Source organism: Colias eurytheme, chromosome 14 (genome assembly GCF_061535395.1).
Source record: "Colias eurytheme isolate Ceu_HAF_F1 chromosome 14, ilColEury1 Martin Lab GWU primary, whole genome shotgun sequence".
NCBI classification, from domain to species: Eukaryota; Metazoa; Arthropoda; class Insecta; order Lepidoptera; family Pieridae; genus Colias; species Colias eurytheme.
The window spans coordinates 5,107,907-5,125,491 of NC_142993.1; the positions used below are offsets into that span (position 1 = coordinate 5,107,907).

At 31.4% G+C, this 17,585-nt stretch overlaps 1 protein-coding gene across 1 annotated transcript in view; it reads right to left on the bottom strand.

Annotated features, from left to right (window-relative positions):
- The window catches only part of LOC149902862 (uncharacterized), a 102,289-nt gene that overhangs the window by 74,157 nt on the left and 10,547 nt on the right, over positions 1-17,585 (bottom strand). Inside the window, exons 2-3 of the mRNA XM_090109508.1 lie at positions 5,300-6,012; positions 4,970-5,202 (exon numbers count right to left, since the gene is read on the bottom strand). Coding sequence (XP_089965634.1) covers positions 4,970-5,202; positions 5,300-5,931 — 865 coding nt within the window. The 5' untranslated portion in view covers positions 5,932-6,012. The remainder of the gene's footprint in view (positions 1-4,969; positions 5,203-5,299; positions 6,013-17,585) is intronic.

Below are 17,585 nucleotides of genomic sequence, written 5' to 3' on the forward strand. Positions count from 1 at the left end.
AAGAATTGATAACAGCCTGCTGATTCAAGCTGTGTAAACAGTTAGGTGGCAAGTACTATTTTAGTCTATTATTTACTCGAAGATTTATTCCATTAGTTTTGTAAACAGCCTTATAATTTATATATCCGAACCTATGTTGTTTGGTCGATGTAACACGCATCGCTAGAGTACCTAAATATTTACAAATATTACCAACAGTAATCACTATATACCAAACAATAGTTACAATGTAGATTGTAGATTGATGTATGTAAATAATCTCGAAAACAATTTCCCTATCAAAATATGCCGTACTGACTGTATTTACATAGGGATAATAATCTCTTCCAAAAATAGCGTTAACACGACACAGATGCTACGCAAGATGACTTCGCAAAAGGTTCATGTATGAAGTTACAGTGACATATTGATATGTATTATGTGGTTATATCTACTTATAGGTGACGTAGGTGCAACGAAACATGTATTAATTAGGTGTGATTTGGCGTAGGCTTTACTTTATTTTATAAAACGAATGCCTATGGGTTCTTGTAGATAAACTATTTTCTAAAATCTGTGAACAGAGAGCAAGTAGGATAGTAAATACATATATAAGTATTATCGTGCAGTATGAAATTTGAAAATTAAAAATCTTCTATAATTCTATGTTCTGTTAAATATTATACACTAGGACTATAACATTGCGCCAAACTGCTTCTTGTGATAACATAACTCCGATCAAAGATAGTTGAAACATTTTAATTGCACGAATGTTAAAAAGTAATCCAAGATTATGCCATATAAATATTTAGCATAAAACCTTAATAAGCTGTGCCTAATTGACTATGTAAGTAGTTTAATCATAGGCACCATTAATGTCAAAGATGATGTAAATTCACAGAAGTGTGTCAACTAATGTAGTATTAAACTCGTTCTTAGGATTTTCCTTTAGTCGGACAAGAGTCATGATATATCGCTATCATGCCTCTATCGATTCATATCAAATGAAGGCAATCAGGCAGACATTTGACATTTTTATGTTATTACAAGTAAGGACTGCAAACGGGCACCGACTCCCACAAAATTACAATATTAACAGTTTAAATAAATATAACTAGAATTGAAAATTAGCTCTGCAGTGTAAACTAATCTAAGTCTATATTTGATCAACTAAATGTTTCGTAAATCAAAGTATGTATGTTTTTGAAACTTCAAAGTTTATTCAAACACTTCTGACAGATTGTGTATCTGTATAGTCATCCAACAAATGAATGTGAATATTTCGTTTCATTTTATCAGTTTAAAACAATTATTTTGATATTAATTAATTAATCATCAACCTAATTGAAGAGGAATATAACAATGATAGTAAAATAAAATGTATGAACTACCAATCATTTTTGAACAATACGTTTTGAGTGGTTGTTTTACTTTATAACGAAATAAAGCGGATTCATATTTTCCGACGTCAATCAAATCAAGCGGTTGGCAACGCTTCTGTTTTGCGTATGAATTTATTTTGTGCCACCAAAATACCTTTTATGAATAGTTGGTCGTTAGCACTACACAAGGTAATCAGCTGAGAGTGTATTCAAGGATTCATAAATCAAGGAAACAGGCGGTTTAGAAATGATGAAATACCCGGCCTAGTGTGGGATTATGAGCTTTGCAAGTTATGAATTTCATCCCGCCTCGGTAATTTTAGACAAAATCTCGTATATTACTTTATTTTTTATATGAATGATTAGATACATTTATTAATTAGGTACCTGTTCCTACAAGTGTTCGAAAAATAATTATGTTTCGTAAATAAATATATGGCATATATAAATTTTGGCTAATTCTTTGGAATATCAAAAATGTGAAATCTAAAATATAAAATCAACGATTGCTATCTGACAGTATGGCGCAAAAATCGTGACTATATTTTTGAGTTTGAAACAAGGAATGGGACAAATATAAATATTCTTAGGACAAGAATTTATAACTGTAGTAGTTTTAGATATGCTTATTAATATGAATTTCTACAATTTCATTACATTTCGGTCGGTGTTTGATAAATTCTATCATAATTAAGTTACAGCTTTATTTGTTCAAAGGAATCGTTTGTTTGAAGTCTTGTACAAATCTTCTAGATTGATTAAATTTTAATATTTAAATACTACATAATAAATAATATTAATAATTAAATTAGTAGTAAAAAAGAACAGTAATGAAAAAAGTAAAGAAAAAAATTATTAATCTAGGTAGGTATAATATAAAAATGAATCGCAAAATGTGTTGGTAAGAGCATAACTCGAGAACGGCTGAACCGATTTCGATAATTCTTTTTTTATTATATTCCTTGAAGTACGAGGATGGTTCTTATGTAGAGAAAACGTAAACATGTACCACGGGCGAAGCCGGGGGGGACCGCTAGTTCCATATAAATTTAAATCTATTCAATATATGAATGATGATAAACAAAAATACATATACATAATATTATGTATATTAGAGACAGTGTACCTACAGAATAATCGTCTGGTGAAACTTTCTTGGCAAGCTTCAAATTTTTGACACTTTCTTTCTCTCCGACAGTAATACTGAGAACATGTCAACCCAGACTTTAATGCCAACAGCCAACTAGGATTTGAGTTTCATTGCTTTGATATTTTTTTGTAAGAAGTATTGTCATAAAAATTACTTAATACTAGTGTGTTTTTAAGAGTGTATTGTTTAATCCTTTATGTTTGTGTTAGAGTATCTCTAGGTAGTAGGTACATAAGTTATAAGTAGGAACTTTAATGTTTAGTACATGTAACTGTGAGCTAAATTTATTAATGAGAAAGACACCTTCGTGTCAATTAATCGAAGTGCAAATATAAGTTTAAATGGTAATTTAGTCAGTCCATCATAGAACGAAGACTTTCACATCTATATAACGTATTAAACATATTGTGTTCACATTCACACATGCATAGGCGAAAAACCTAAAACGTCTGAGACTGGTACAAATTGCTGGGTTTATTCCCAAATCCAATCTCTTTAAAATATCTTAATAAAATCAAAAATGATAAATGTTGTCTATGAATTATCTAAAGAAAATCATGTCACGTTTTCAATATTTCGCAGACAGTGTAATGCGGTGATATTGGCATTTTGATTTATATGCAAGATACGGTATACTTTTTAACATATTGTGTTGAAAATATCAAATGCGATGAATTTACACCCTACGAGATGTGATGTTATTTCTTTTCGTAAAATGTTTTATAAGATTTTGGAATGCAATACGTTGATTTAGCTTATGCAAAGCGAGGATAGTTAATTTAACGTCTCGAATTAATTAATACTATCCGTTGTTAGCCTTTGTGCTGGTTTTGCCTTCCATGCCTATTGATTCTTTAATGAAAATTTATATTATTATCAATCATAATTTTAGTAGGTATCTGTTGTTAAAACAAAACATATAAAATATAAAATGCAAATCGTAAATAATGTTCCTCCAGATAAGCTAAGTACAGGATTTCCAGCGCGTCACCTTCCTCAAAGAAACAAATTATTTAAAATCAAAAAACAATTTTTTACGAGCAAAAACATTTTAAGATGTCGCTATTACCATTTTATAACTTTCGGCACTGGTTCGTACAAAAATCTCGTATAAACTCAGCCATGTAAGTATCAATAAATTTCATTAAACAGCATGTTACTTCATTATTATTAAATTATTTTCATTGTTTGCGAGATATTGGTAAAAAGGTCGGCGACTCCATAACTTCATCGCAGCGGTTATCCATCAATATAAATCTTTGAAAGTTTCTGTTTATTATTTTTGTCTCAATTAACTCAGTCAGGGAGCCACAGATCTTCTTGATTTATGCATTGTAGTACTACACTCTAGACCTTTTTCACTTCCACGGTTATTTGTATTAATAATGTACATCTATAAAATTTGTCTCGGAAATTACGTTTGTATTGTATAAACTAACGTCCGTTTAAGAAATTGTAGCAGTAAAATTGAATAATTTTTTATTGATATTATTTTGATATATAATTGGCTCTTGTTAAACTTATTAAATTATTCCATCAATAAATTTCTTCAATAGATTTAAATTAAAACTGTACATAAAAAGACTATAAAATAAAATCTGTGCTAAATACAGTGCAGCTTGCATATTATAAACTCGTTTGATTTTTCATGCATTCACTATATCGATACAAAGTACATAATTTATTTACAAATTATTCGATTGACCAATCGATAATCATTACAAGAAATTTAAAGCAAAAAGTGCGGACACCGAAAATGCCTCATTGATTGGCAGATAATTAATCTTATCAAATTCATTAGGGACGGGATCCTGTTATCTCGAATTGGAGTAGGTTATCCTTACCGTAAAACCTTGAACATTTTAAAGAAATGTACTGCAGTTCTGACATTTTAAGCGATATCCGCTTTTTTATTTCCACCGCACCGTTGCGTTCAAAACAGTATCGTTTTATTGTGTTTGTGTGTAAATTTTGGCTACATACAAAATAAATTTGTCTCACCCAACCAACTACACAAAAAAAGATAAAAGTGATTAGAACGTTATTTTGACGCCTAGCATGACGTTTTTGTATTGTTAGTTCACAATTTGTTTAAATGTTATCTTTTAGCGCCAACTTTTTAATACCAAACTAACTTTTTCTCAAGTCACTGTTACGGCCAAAGAATCTTTTGAAGCATGAATGAATAATGTGGTATAATAATAATACGAAGTCTTTGAATTTGTGAATTATTACTTGAACTCCAGCTTATTGTTTGTATCAAGTTTGTACAACTTTGCATTTTATCTCGTTTTATTGTGATGGTTTGACTTACAAGAGGATTTTCTGTTATAAATAGAGTAGATATTTAATTAATTTCCTGGGTATTATCACTTAAAGTTTATAAATAGGTCATAGAGTTAGATACAAATTTTTCTTGAATGGCAAAAATTGCTATTAATATAAAAAAATAACTCACCATAACTATAAAGAGGAGGCACATGATATTTGATAGAAGCGGTACATGCAATAGCACCCGTGCCGCCACCAAGTTGCAGGCCGTGCGATAGGATTTGCACTATCGTTCCAACGACGGTGATAGTCCAGCCCCATCCACCTTCAGGGTAGTACCGTCTCGCAAGCGTGAGAGCGGCGCGGGCCCGCAGCGCCGCCGCTGTCTCAGCGCCTACAGTAGCACCCGCACTAGCGCACCTAATACACCACACATTAAATAAAACAATACCTGACTTAACCGCTAAGATAACTCAACAGCTAAGTCAAGTATGGGTAACAAAAACACTGCACTAACCGCCGGAATTGTGTTATTTCACGGGTTACTTCATAACCGACACTTTTGGAGCGACCGCGTTCCGCAAAATTGTTCTGTTTGTTCGTGACATTCGCGTTTGTGACTCCACATGTGCACAGGATGGAAGTCCGAGGCTTCGTTTGTCGAGCTTTGGCCACGCAGCGTCCTTGACAGTCGCACTCTGGAGTGCGCCAGGAGAGAAGTCGTTCCAGTAAGGTCCTTCTGCGGACCGTACTCGCCCGTCTATCATTCGGACATCTTTGGCCCACGTCCAGTGGAAAAGATGAGCTACGATCGACGTCTTGACACGCGATTGATATATGTTTATTGTCATAAGTAATCTTTTTCTGCTGTCTATTATTGTATGTGTGAATTCTGTGCGCGATAGATTCCATTTTAACCGTATCATCGCATGGCAAATCATTTTTTGGATGGCCATTTTTTATTTGGTTTACGTCTGTGTGTAGGGATTTCCAAGTGGCTATAACTTCATCCCGTACGAGCGTGTCTTTGAAATTTGGGACGGTGTTCGAGTCAGATATTTTATTAGCGAAGGGTCGAGTATTGTCGGGGCTCGGGACAGGCGCCTCCCGTAGTCGCGTGGGCAAGCTGTCACACCGACGAAGAGTCATTGTCACTTATATTAGGTGAACACATTTTTTAAACGCAATTTTTGTGACTATGGGTCATTCACATTTTCCTTTTGTTGTTTCCTGCAACAAAGCGATTTGGTGAATGCGGATTGTATTCAATAGTAATTCAGTAAATATGAGCCTATTTGTTGCTTTTAATAGCTTGCTCTAATTCTGACATAGCAAATAATTTCAAACATAGGTAGGTAAATGCAGTATGCCAATACATGAACAGTATTTATAGATAATATGATAGTCAACTATAGGTATTTATATTCGCAATATCAAAGTGCCTATTTCCTTTGTAAAATTTATTCCAAAATATCATTATATGAATAATTCATGTTACAATGGTAATACTAAATGCTGCTTATGTAAATGTAGTTTAGGGAAAATGCGATCAATTACGTGTTGGGCCCGTAGATTTGTGAGATTAGGTAAGAAAATATTCGCATAAGGTAAAGAGGGATTTACTTCATCCTCTATGTTATCGTTATTATTTTGTTTATTTTCTACAATTTTCATAGACGTTATTAAGTTAATATGTACTGCTCATGCATATCTAATTTTAATATCTATATGTTGTTTGGGCACAAAAAAATATTTTTCTGAATTAATCATTAATATATATTACATAATAACAAAACATAGAAATGAAATACATATGAACACTGGGTAAAATTGATGCAGTGCAGTAGAAATTAACAGTTTTAAATGTTCTTTAAACATTTGATGCTATAGTCAGAATATCGCGTTAATAAAAATAATGTAAGAAACTAAGTTGTACTTTCAAAGATCCAGCGTAAACTCCGCATGACGGCGAATTTACGTTGAAAGGATGACACAATACTTCCAAGATATAATTCTCAAACAAAGATGGAAACCCTGTTGGCAAAGCAGACATTTTTAGAAAAGTATTAAAACTAACACCGGCGATGTGAATAACAGATTGCGAAATGTCAATTTCTAGATAGAGATAATATGTGAAAGGTTTGAATGCATCTTGTCTATTGACACAGAAGTTTTCAGACGTCATCCAATTCGTCCGTAATTACATTCGCAGATTCTTTTATAGTCGCATTACCTCAGATAATTGAAAATCTAATCTATTTTGTTATCTCAAGATGCTTGGGATTACGTTTTTTTCTCCGTATAAACGCTTTGGACGATTATTGTTTAATGTTTATTAATATTGCGTCTGGACATTCTGTGAACTCTCCCAAAATGCAATTTGTATGCTAAGTTATGCATTAAACAGTATGAACACACTTCAGGTACAGTTTGAGTTTACTAGAGTATTTACAATTACATTAAGTCCTGGGCTATTATGTGTTCTTTTTAAAAATGTTTCACGGTGAAAAATGTTCAAAAATGAAATGCCGATGAAGATGACACAGAAAAATGTATATTGCTGTTTTAACGAATTTATGCATTATATAAATGAAATTTTAATTGAAGAAATTGATGAGATGATTCCATTGGAGGATTCCAATACATTTTGTGCCTTCTGTTTTATTTTTATTTCAGCCATATTTTCAGAAAATAAGGTTTTTACTACCTACTAGTTAATAGGATAATGAATACACATAAGCAATCGTTGTGTTGGCTGGAACGTGAAATATGCATTAAAATAAATATGGAGCTTTCATATCACATTAATTAATAAAATTGACAAAGAAATCGCAGTATGTACCTTGGAGTGCCATTGCAATGTATATGTCGATGCTGTTCGCTTAAGAAATGTTGATTCAAAACTGATAAGATAATTCGTCTTTTAATTGCTCAGGATCGGATTCTTTCTCGTCAACCGCTTTTAATAAAGTTTAATCGAATTATGTTCATTGCTATATTTTTTTGTAAAACGAAACCGTTATGAGGTATATGTGGAGAAATTAAAAATGCTTTCGATCCACGAAAAGCTATAAAAGTGAATGTAAAAACAATTAGTTTAATGATAAAATAATAATGACTGGTCGTCGCTTTTCAAACCTTATTAAGTACTAGCGACCCGCCCCGGCTTCACACGGGTGCAATGCTGATACTAAATACACTACAGAAAAACTGTGAAGGTTGTATATAAAAACATAGCAGCCCGCTCCGGCTTCGCACGGGTATAAAATAGATAATAGGGCGGCCGGCCGGTACCGCGCAAACCCTACGTCCCGCAAATTTTAAATCTGTAATATCTTCGAAAATATTTACTTAAATCATACGGTGTAAAGGGCCATATAGATCATAGAAATCTAAATAACAAGGCAATAGAAGTGGTAAGCGCGCGTGACATTGTCGCCGCTCAGGTGGTTACCATGCCACATGACCATGATCATTCTTATTATCACGTTTAACACAAATTTCAACCTTATTTCTATGAGTTTATGTTCAAAGTTATATCTATTGAAAATTGACAACCTCTGTTGTAGAAAAGCCGAATTTTTGCGTATTGGAGCAAAAATAAACAAAACGTCTCATATGCTTAGGGATGTTATTCTAAAATAAACCGTAAATTCGTGCGTTAGGATACATATTAAAAAGCTTAATTTAATATTTAAGTTAGTTTTCACTAAAATCAAGCTGTCCAATAAAAGGCATAGTTTACTTGTGTGTACTGTTTAGCTATCGGTTTAAATGTGTTGATTTTGGCGACAGCGGTTTTCATACGAATTATGACATTATAGCACTTCTATGTGTCTTGTTATTTAGATTTCTATGATATAGATCTATATTAAATGAACAATGTATTGAAGGTATTTAATTGGTTAAGGATTAATGCTGTATTGGTTAAAATCGCATCGAAAATTAGCCATTATTTGTCGTAAAAAGTAAATGACAAAAAAAAGTTATTGTGGGTTATCCATAAGAGATAGACATATACCATCGCGGACTTTTCTGTAGACCTTTTCAATTTGTATAATACTTAGGACATTATTTTGATAAAACTCGTAGGGTTCAGCCTGCGTTTGCAATGTAAGCGGAAAAAATGTAATTTTTTACGACATCACATTAGAAACCTCAAAAATAACAGTACTTCTCCACTATTTAATGGATGTTATTATACATATAAACCTTCCTCTTGAAACACTCTATCTATTAAAAAAAACCGCATCAAAATCCGTTGTGTAGTTTCAAAGATTTAAGCGTACAAAGGGACATAGGGACATAGGGACAGGGAAAGTGACTTTGTTTTATACTATGTAGTGATGATGATAAAACCGTATTCAATATACGCAACAGCGTTAAAAAATAAAAATAAGTGTTCGTATGTACCTAAAAATGAAACAAAAATTAATCCCGATGACATTTAGTCAGGGGCTTTTTTGGTATAGTTTTTATGAATTGTTATTTGATAATAAGGTTGCTTTTTATATCATTTTTGTGAATTGTTATTTGAATACGAGATTTTTTTTAGATTATCATCAATCATGTACTCAGAATAAAAGAGTAATGTTAATGAGATTGCCGCTAATTCGTTCGTTCGTAGAGAGCTATTTATTATGCCGGAAAAACGGCCTGTTTCCCGCAGTGACATTCTGTCTGTGATTAATTTTTTATACTCAAATAGAAACGATGTCAATGAGAAAATTATTACTTTTACCCTGAATTTATTTTTGGGACCGAATTCATTTCCAAGTATTTTTCTTTGAATATGGATTACCAAAGACACGTATTTGACAAGTCTTAATTTCTTAAAACATTCTTGTAGGTATTCATAACTTATTATTCAAGAATGTTTTGAAAACCAAAAATATTTACTAAGTATTTCTATTGTTACCCATGAGTAAAAATATTTCGTCGAGAAAGTCGTCATGAAGTCATACATAGTTAGTGTAGTAAAGTAAGCTTGCTGCAAATTATTATTCAATAAAAGGCAAAAGTGCTAACACTTTATATAAATCTAAGTCGGTAAATAAATCGTATCTCTAATGCAACTGCAATAGATTTAGACTTACGTGGGCGCGCTCTTTAAGATAACAAGCTTCAATCCTTGAGGCTAATTAAAATATATTTAAGGAAATGTTTCGCTTTCCGAGATGTTTATCCTGTAGCTCTTTTAGCTTGAATTGAAAGAACAATATTCTTAATACAAAAATAAAATACGGATTTAAGTGGTTTATTTAAATGTACATTATCTACTAGGTATTAGAATAAATCGGATGTTTAATCATGAGACAGGATTATACTTTTCACTATCTGTAACTATTAACATTTCTCTATGATGCAAGATAGTATAAACATGAATTCAGATAAATCCGATTTAATGAGCATTCATGCAAAATTATTGTCAAGAAATTTGTAACTATAGCGCGCATCTGTCTTCTAGTGAATACAATATTATAAGTTTATATTATTAAAAGATTACTGAGATGAGGATAATATAGATTGATAACTTTAATTGGTGAATTGATTACAATCTATCTATAAATCCATAAAAATCGCCGCAAAGAATATATATACAAATAGACGGCTGCTTGAATCTTAGTAAATAAAATTCATTGATAATTTTGTACAGAATTCTAGAAAGGTCTTTTTGTGTGAAACTCAGCTTGTAACAATGTGATTACGATGTTACCTCACTAAACTCTAATTATTATTGCTGAATCATTCGATTAATGATTCTGCTTGGTTAAGCACACACAATATGTTGTTTCACGATATTGATGATATTGTTGAATGCTGTAATGATTAAGAGCCAAGGAAAATACAATTAAGTATATAAAATAGTAAAGATTATATAAATTGTTCGTAGGTGTTATGAACAAGAAGTTCAACAATGCTTACAGAAATGTTTAAAAAAATGAGATCCTTCTATGATATTTCATTTACTCTAACGCAGTTTGAACTCTTGGCAATGGCTCTACAATTTATATAATTACATGTACTTCAATTGTATTTACATATTTTCACAACATACTTATGATTTTTTGTAATATAATCACGTAAAGCATTGATTATTTAGTCTTTCTATTATATTAAATTCTAAATAAATAAATAAATAAATAAAAATTCTAACCATGATATCTACGTTATGCTTATCTATGTTGGCATATTTCGTATATAACTGAAGTAATTTTCTTAACGAACGTGAATCGAATGATGTAAATTGCTATAAAATATTTGCAATTCTTTATTTTACAATTGTTTGCTTGTGAATCAAAATATGACTGCAAAAATGCATTTCCCGTTTTTTGCATCATTATACAAAGGATAATATAATTCAAAGACTACCTAGTAAATCCCCTTGTTACCTTAACAATAAACTGGTATAAAAGGCGTGGGATGAAAACGTGGGACGTTCAGTTTCAGATCCTTACTCAGAAACAAATATTTATTATATTTCAAAGCTTAAATGAAAATCAAATAATACGATTGGAAAATTGATTGGATACACAAATTGCATAAGCCGATAAGTAAACCATTAATTACTAGAATTTGCATTCAATTTGATTCATTACTATATAAACTGCGGGTAATAAATTTATGGAATCTATCATTTCAAGAGGTGGTTTTCAGCAAGTGATGCATCGTGATCCAATACGCTGCCAAACTCATCCATTAATCATAAATGCTATTACACTGATTTCATTCGGCTTTGAGTTGTGCTCTTTGGAGCTTCGATAAATATAGTTTGAGCCCTCATGAAAGAGACTATTGCATGAAGACTAATAGTCAGTCCAGTATTTCGTTTACGCTGTTACTGCGGTTGACAGCCATTTTAAAAATGTTATTTTTAGCCGTGTTTGTTATTGCAAGTTTTTGACATAACATTCGATTAAAAAATCGAAGAAAATCAATTCAATCATTTTTATTTTTGAAGTGAAACTTCTTTATCGGCGTTGGAAAAAAATATAGCGTAACATTTTTTCGTTACGCGTGACATTTTTCCGTTACCCGCCACATTTTTCTTATCCCTACCACGCGTGATTCGACGTATTTCTGTAAAGTTGCATATAGTAAATTATTTTTTGAAAAATAAGGTCATAAAGAAGTTTCACTTTTTACCTGTGTACACGCACACATTTTTTACCATTCTTTAGAAATTCCAAGCAAGGTATAGATTAAATTGGGTAGTCTCTCTGACAGACTTTCAGACATGATGAAGAAGGAAGTCTAGGAATATTTTAATGATACTGTATTGATGCATTAGGTACTTGGAAATTCAAGAATGAAATGTATTTAAAGTCGTGACTCTTACATCAGATTTAAAAGTAATTTAGTAAGGAGTTTAATTTTTAAAATCGAATAGGTATTTGTATTGTCTATATACTAGGGCAAAGCATCGAATAGAAAAAATGTATTTTATAACTATGTATGTACATTAAAATTAATTATCACTTTACCTAACCAAAATTGGGAATACTGAAGGTTCCGGTTTATCTTTTCAGTCTTTGACTAAAATAATAATAACCGAGAGCTAGTTAAACATCTACAAGCGTTTCCTAAATACCTGAGTATTTTAGGATCACGTTAAATCAAATAAATGAAGGTCTTCACGAGAGTAATGCGATGTGCTTCTTGATAATTAATGACAGTATATTCGCTGTCAGAGCGGCTTTTAGCATAATGTTATATTATTTGCTTTTTATTGTCTTACGAAGTTTAGGAAAGTTTAGTACTGTTGAAAGTAGGTAATCTGAACTAAGTTGTATTAACTTCTCTTTAGTATAAAATATTATGATGACCGATTAATAATTATGTAGAGTTGTTTATTGTACTGACTTTACATATATGGATTAATCATATTATGAAATAAGATAAAATTAATATCTATTGAGATATAAGGGGGCAGGGGCCTTAGACAAAGTAACAATTAAAAAACGATAACGAAGTTAGAAAAGGAAAAATGTATGGGATTGACATTAGATAGACCACGTGATCTAACGCGGCTTATGTCAATCTCATACATTTTTGCCTTTTCTAGCTTCGTTAATTGTTACTTTGTCTAAGGCCCCTGATTATTTAGGTTTTAGATAATGAAATAGTTATATTTAAACTATTTTAAATTACACAGTGTTAGATAATAACTACGCGTAGAGTAAGCATACACAATATTCTATTCTGACTACGTTAAATTGTGAACTATTAAAGTCATCTTAGACTTACAAAGTCAATCGTTGTTTTTCTCGAGTTAATACTTAGAAGTCTCTTGGAACAAATTGTAACTAAGTTTATTCGCTCATCTTTGTTACTCGAAGGGCTATAATAATATGTCTTGCTGATGGATTTTTACTTTGAGTACAAAAGTTTACTAATCATTGTCTAGATTCTGTTTTCGATTATTAATTACTTTTGGAGTTATCGGATGAAAACGATGACCCAGGATTTTTATGCTACTGTGAAGAAAGACATGCAAGTTTAGACACAAGCAGAAACAAAGTAATGATATGAATGAAAAACATGTTCTGAGGAGTTACTTAGTATTGCTTGCTGCCTTCGTCAACTCAAATTATATAATATAATAATATTTATTTCTTACATTTAGTTTATAAAAAAATATCGTTTCTATGATAATCACACCGTTGAGATCATGAATCGGTTCGTGCCATTTTTATCCAGTTGTTGGATTTATCAGACTGCTTACAAATATTGTCTTGATCCCATTTTTTCACAAACAAACCTTATTTAACAAATTATAGGCTAAGCCTATGGACATATTGGATAGACTAAAGTCAATAATATTCACTTATTTCTGTAATACGTTTTATGTAATTACTGGAAATAACTGCATTTTTATCGAATTAGGTAATAATCTAAATACTTATTAATTTAATATAAAAATATTCAAGGGTTCATGTTACTAAGAAAATATAGCGAAAAACGGGTATATTTGCATAGGATAGACTCGAAAGGAATTCCTTAAGATAACACGACCAAATTTTATAGCTAAACCGGAAGGATGAATTTTTATAATTTTCCTCTTTTTACCCTATACTTTTTCAAGTGACTTCCTTTTCATTTCTGATCATGTCCTCGATAGCGCAAACTTTATGAGGTGCATTATTTCATTTTTTTGTTTTAACTGATAGAGAAGCTACAAAGAATTATAATTTTGCAATATCATTCCATTTTTTGCCAGCTCTACCCTAATGGAGCGGTGTGAGGTGAGTTCTGCTTCGAATATCGTTGAACCTAGATGTTACTTAGCCGCCTGGAAGTAAAAAGAATTGTGCAGTCTTTATGCTATACCATAGTATAAAGACTGAGTTCTAAAGAAACTTATTCAATCCAAAGCGACATCTTAGTTACTATACTAAACCGTTTATTACTTAGAACGTCAAAGGGACTGTTCATGACTAGTCTGATTTATCACGGACAAGACAGGACCTCCCTTGTGTCTGTCAACGGCACGGGTATTTAGGCCATCACTGTTACAAGTATTCATTTTGTATATAATTCTTGATGTAATGAATTGCATGTTTTGTAAGACTTCGGGAAGGGTATTAATTTAAATTAATTTATTCATTTTTTAAATTAATTTATTTATTCAGTAATTGTTATAGGTATGAAACATTGTTGTTATGTAGATAAATTACGATTATCTTGGAATTGTCCAATAGAGTTGTGCATATTTTAATATGCTGTTTTTAAATATTTTTATTGTTTATGTTAAATATAACTTTAATTAATATTTAAATACATCCTCAATCCTTTTAAAAACGTGCAAATACGAGGCAATATATTTTATAGGAAAAGTGATTAGTCGATACATTATGGCAAGGATAATTTAAGCTAGCGGATTGACTTAAATAATTATTAACTCATAGGTAATCTAAATTATTACAAAAAATTTATCACTGACCTAGATTATAAAAAAACATTGCTGAATTTGAAGCTTATCAAAATATAACAAATGATAAATTCAGCTGTGATGAAAACAAGAATTTAAAGAAAAAATGATCTTAATGGAAATGAAATGACCGAAGAAACACCCCAACAATGCTCAAACCATCAATTCGTGGAAACTTTGTTACCGAATTGTAACTTAATTGTGCAACTTTAATGGAACTTAAATTATACTTAAGAGTCTCAATTTTTTTTGTAGGTGAAATTATTTTTAATAGACTCATCATCATTAAACAAATTAACTTGAGAACTATATTTTCACACCGTTGCTATATTATGTAGAGTAATTTTAGGAAATGTAATAATCGATAGCGTCGCATCGTGGTCGCATCTAATGATATGGGTAGTCTCTGCATCTCTAGCATCTGTTTAAGGTGGTTCCATATGCATAATACTGATAATATTAAAATGCAGGGTATACTAATGAAACGGGCTCTTTTAATGTGCTTGTACCATATTCTTTAGTCACTAATTTATTTAAAACCTGAACCATAAAGGTTATTAAAAAGCGCGAAATAAAAAGCGTACAATTAAGGTCTTTATGTGTTTCCTTTTATTCCAATTAAGCGTTAACTGTATTTGTCCCTTAGTATATTATTTTATTACGTAATTAAAATTCTCGTTCCAAGCTGTCACCTCATTGTTTATCGCGATTAAATGGCGCATTTTCATGTAAATGAGACCAATCAAGTGACTTTTTGTACAGAAACTACAATTTTAATGTTTTTAAATACACGATTGCGACGGCGAAGAGGAATTTTTGTCAACCTTTTACAGTAAAAAGTTTATCGTAATAATTAAAAAATATTTATTAGTTCTTTTAAGTCTGATATTGTACGAGATATTTTACATTACATTTGGTAGCATGGCGTGGGAGGAAAATTTTACAGCGAAGGTTTTGTGTTAATAATTCACCACAGATGACAGAATATTAAAACAATCAAGTCGTAAAACAATATAAATGTACTTTAAAGGCATGTTTAAACTGACAGGTTCAATTCAATTGTGAAATTATTGGCCGACATTTGGGACGGAAAAATAATCTCCCGAATACCACACGAGCTTCAAAATTATCTGGCATTTCCCTCAAGGTTCCCTGCAAACAAATGAAGGAGTCAAGTTTTTCAGGTTAAAAAATCACGAGCGCGAAGCGCGAGTGTCCTCTTATATATATATATTTGACTATATATATCTTATATATAAAATTCTCATGTCACAATGTTAGTCTGCATACTCCTCCGAAACGGGTGGACCGATTCTCATGAAATTTTCTGTGCATCGGGTAAGTCTGAGAATCGGCCAACATCTATTTTTCATATGTACCACGGGCGAAGCCGGGGCGGGCCGCTAGTATATATATATAAGTGAATAGTGAAAACAATTTTTTATCTTGTGTCGTCATAGAACGCTTAACTGACAGCGATGGTAGGTTTTATTTTTAGAAGTGTGTTAAAATTGTGAATATTCATTATAATAATATATCCTATCACAGGTTAAAATACAAATTTTTAAAACAACAATAAAGTATGCAAATAAATTATGATTTAATTCACCATACAGTAACTATTGGACAGTGAATGCAACCCCTTTGACTGTGCTTTTATCATTTATCCATTGTCCACGAACAATCCCGCACATGCCTTTTATGTAGGTACTAGATGCTCTGTTGGTGGATTGCCCTGATTAACAATATTGTCATCATTTTGCTTGCATTTGAATACCTGAATGTTAATTCGCTTTCAAAATCTCAGTGTCTGTTAGCATTCCTGTCATCAATGCTATTTGCAAGTCCTATTGCAAAATATAAAATTTATATTCACCGTTTTATTGCAGTTGTGCGAGACCCGCGCTTTGCATACATCAGACTATATTCCACAAAATAAACCTTATTTGAGAAACACATCAATCTCCTTTCATTCCATTTAATTTTACGCTTCCAAAGACAGTGATCCATGTATGTTGAAAGGAAACGCAAACAAACTATAACCGAATTAAAAGTTCGCGTAGGTATCTTGGTTTCAAAACAATATATATAGGAGAAAGTTTAACTTATAGTAAATTAAATCAACAGAGTTTTTCAATCAGACGTGACGTGTAGACTTGTAGCCCATCGGTCAACACTGGGGATGCGACACGCGTCTCGTAGTTTTTAAAAATATTTGACAGTAAATTATTGCTTGAGAAATTTAACGTAGCATAGTTCTTAAAATGTTATAGTTTTAATATTTCACTTCTGTATTATAAATTATTATAGATCTACTAGAGTTATTATGTGTGCGTTGTTAATGTGTAATGCTATCAAAATAAACAAAAAATTTGAACGGAAATAACACACAACGTTAAAATTAATTAAGTGTGAACTAAGTACAATCATAAAGTGTCGTTATAATGTAGTTCTATAGGTAATATTTTAATACATATTCGTGTAGAGTAGATTAACTATTTATTGGAAAATACTAAAAAAGGAATTGTCTTAAAAATACGAAATATTTATAATTTCTACAAGATTTAAATAGAATTGGTCAGTAACTTAAAAGTATTTTACGCTCTTTTAAGTTTACTAACAACCTCGTCGAGTTAAACGTAGATTGAAAATGAAGTCGTTTGAAATTTCTAAATTAGTTCTCAGACTTAAAATATGAAAGCTATGCAGCTCGTAAAACTTATTTCAATTAGTACTTAACACGGATTAAATCTCTCCCGACTTAAACTATTACCTATTTGGTAATTGTTTTGATTCAGTTAAGATAAAAATTGAATTTAGAAGTGACATTGGCGCGCTTTTGATGGTTTATTAAATTATTTATTTTGTGTTT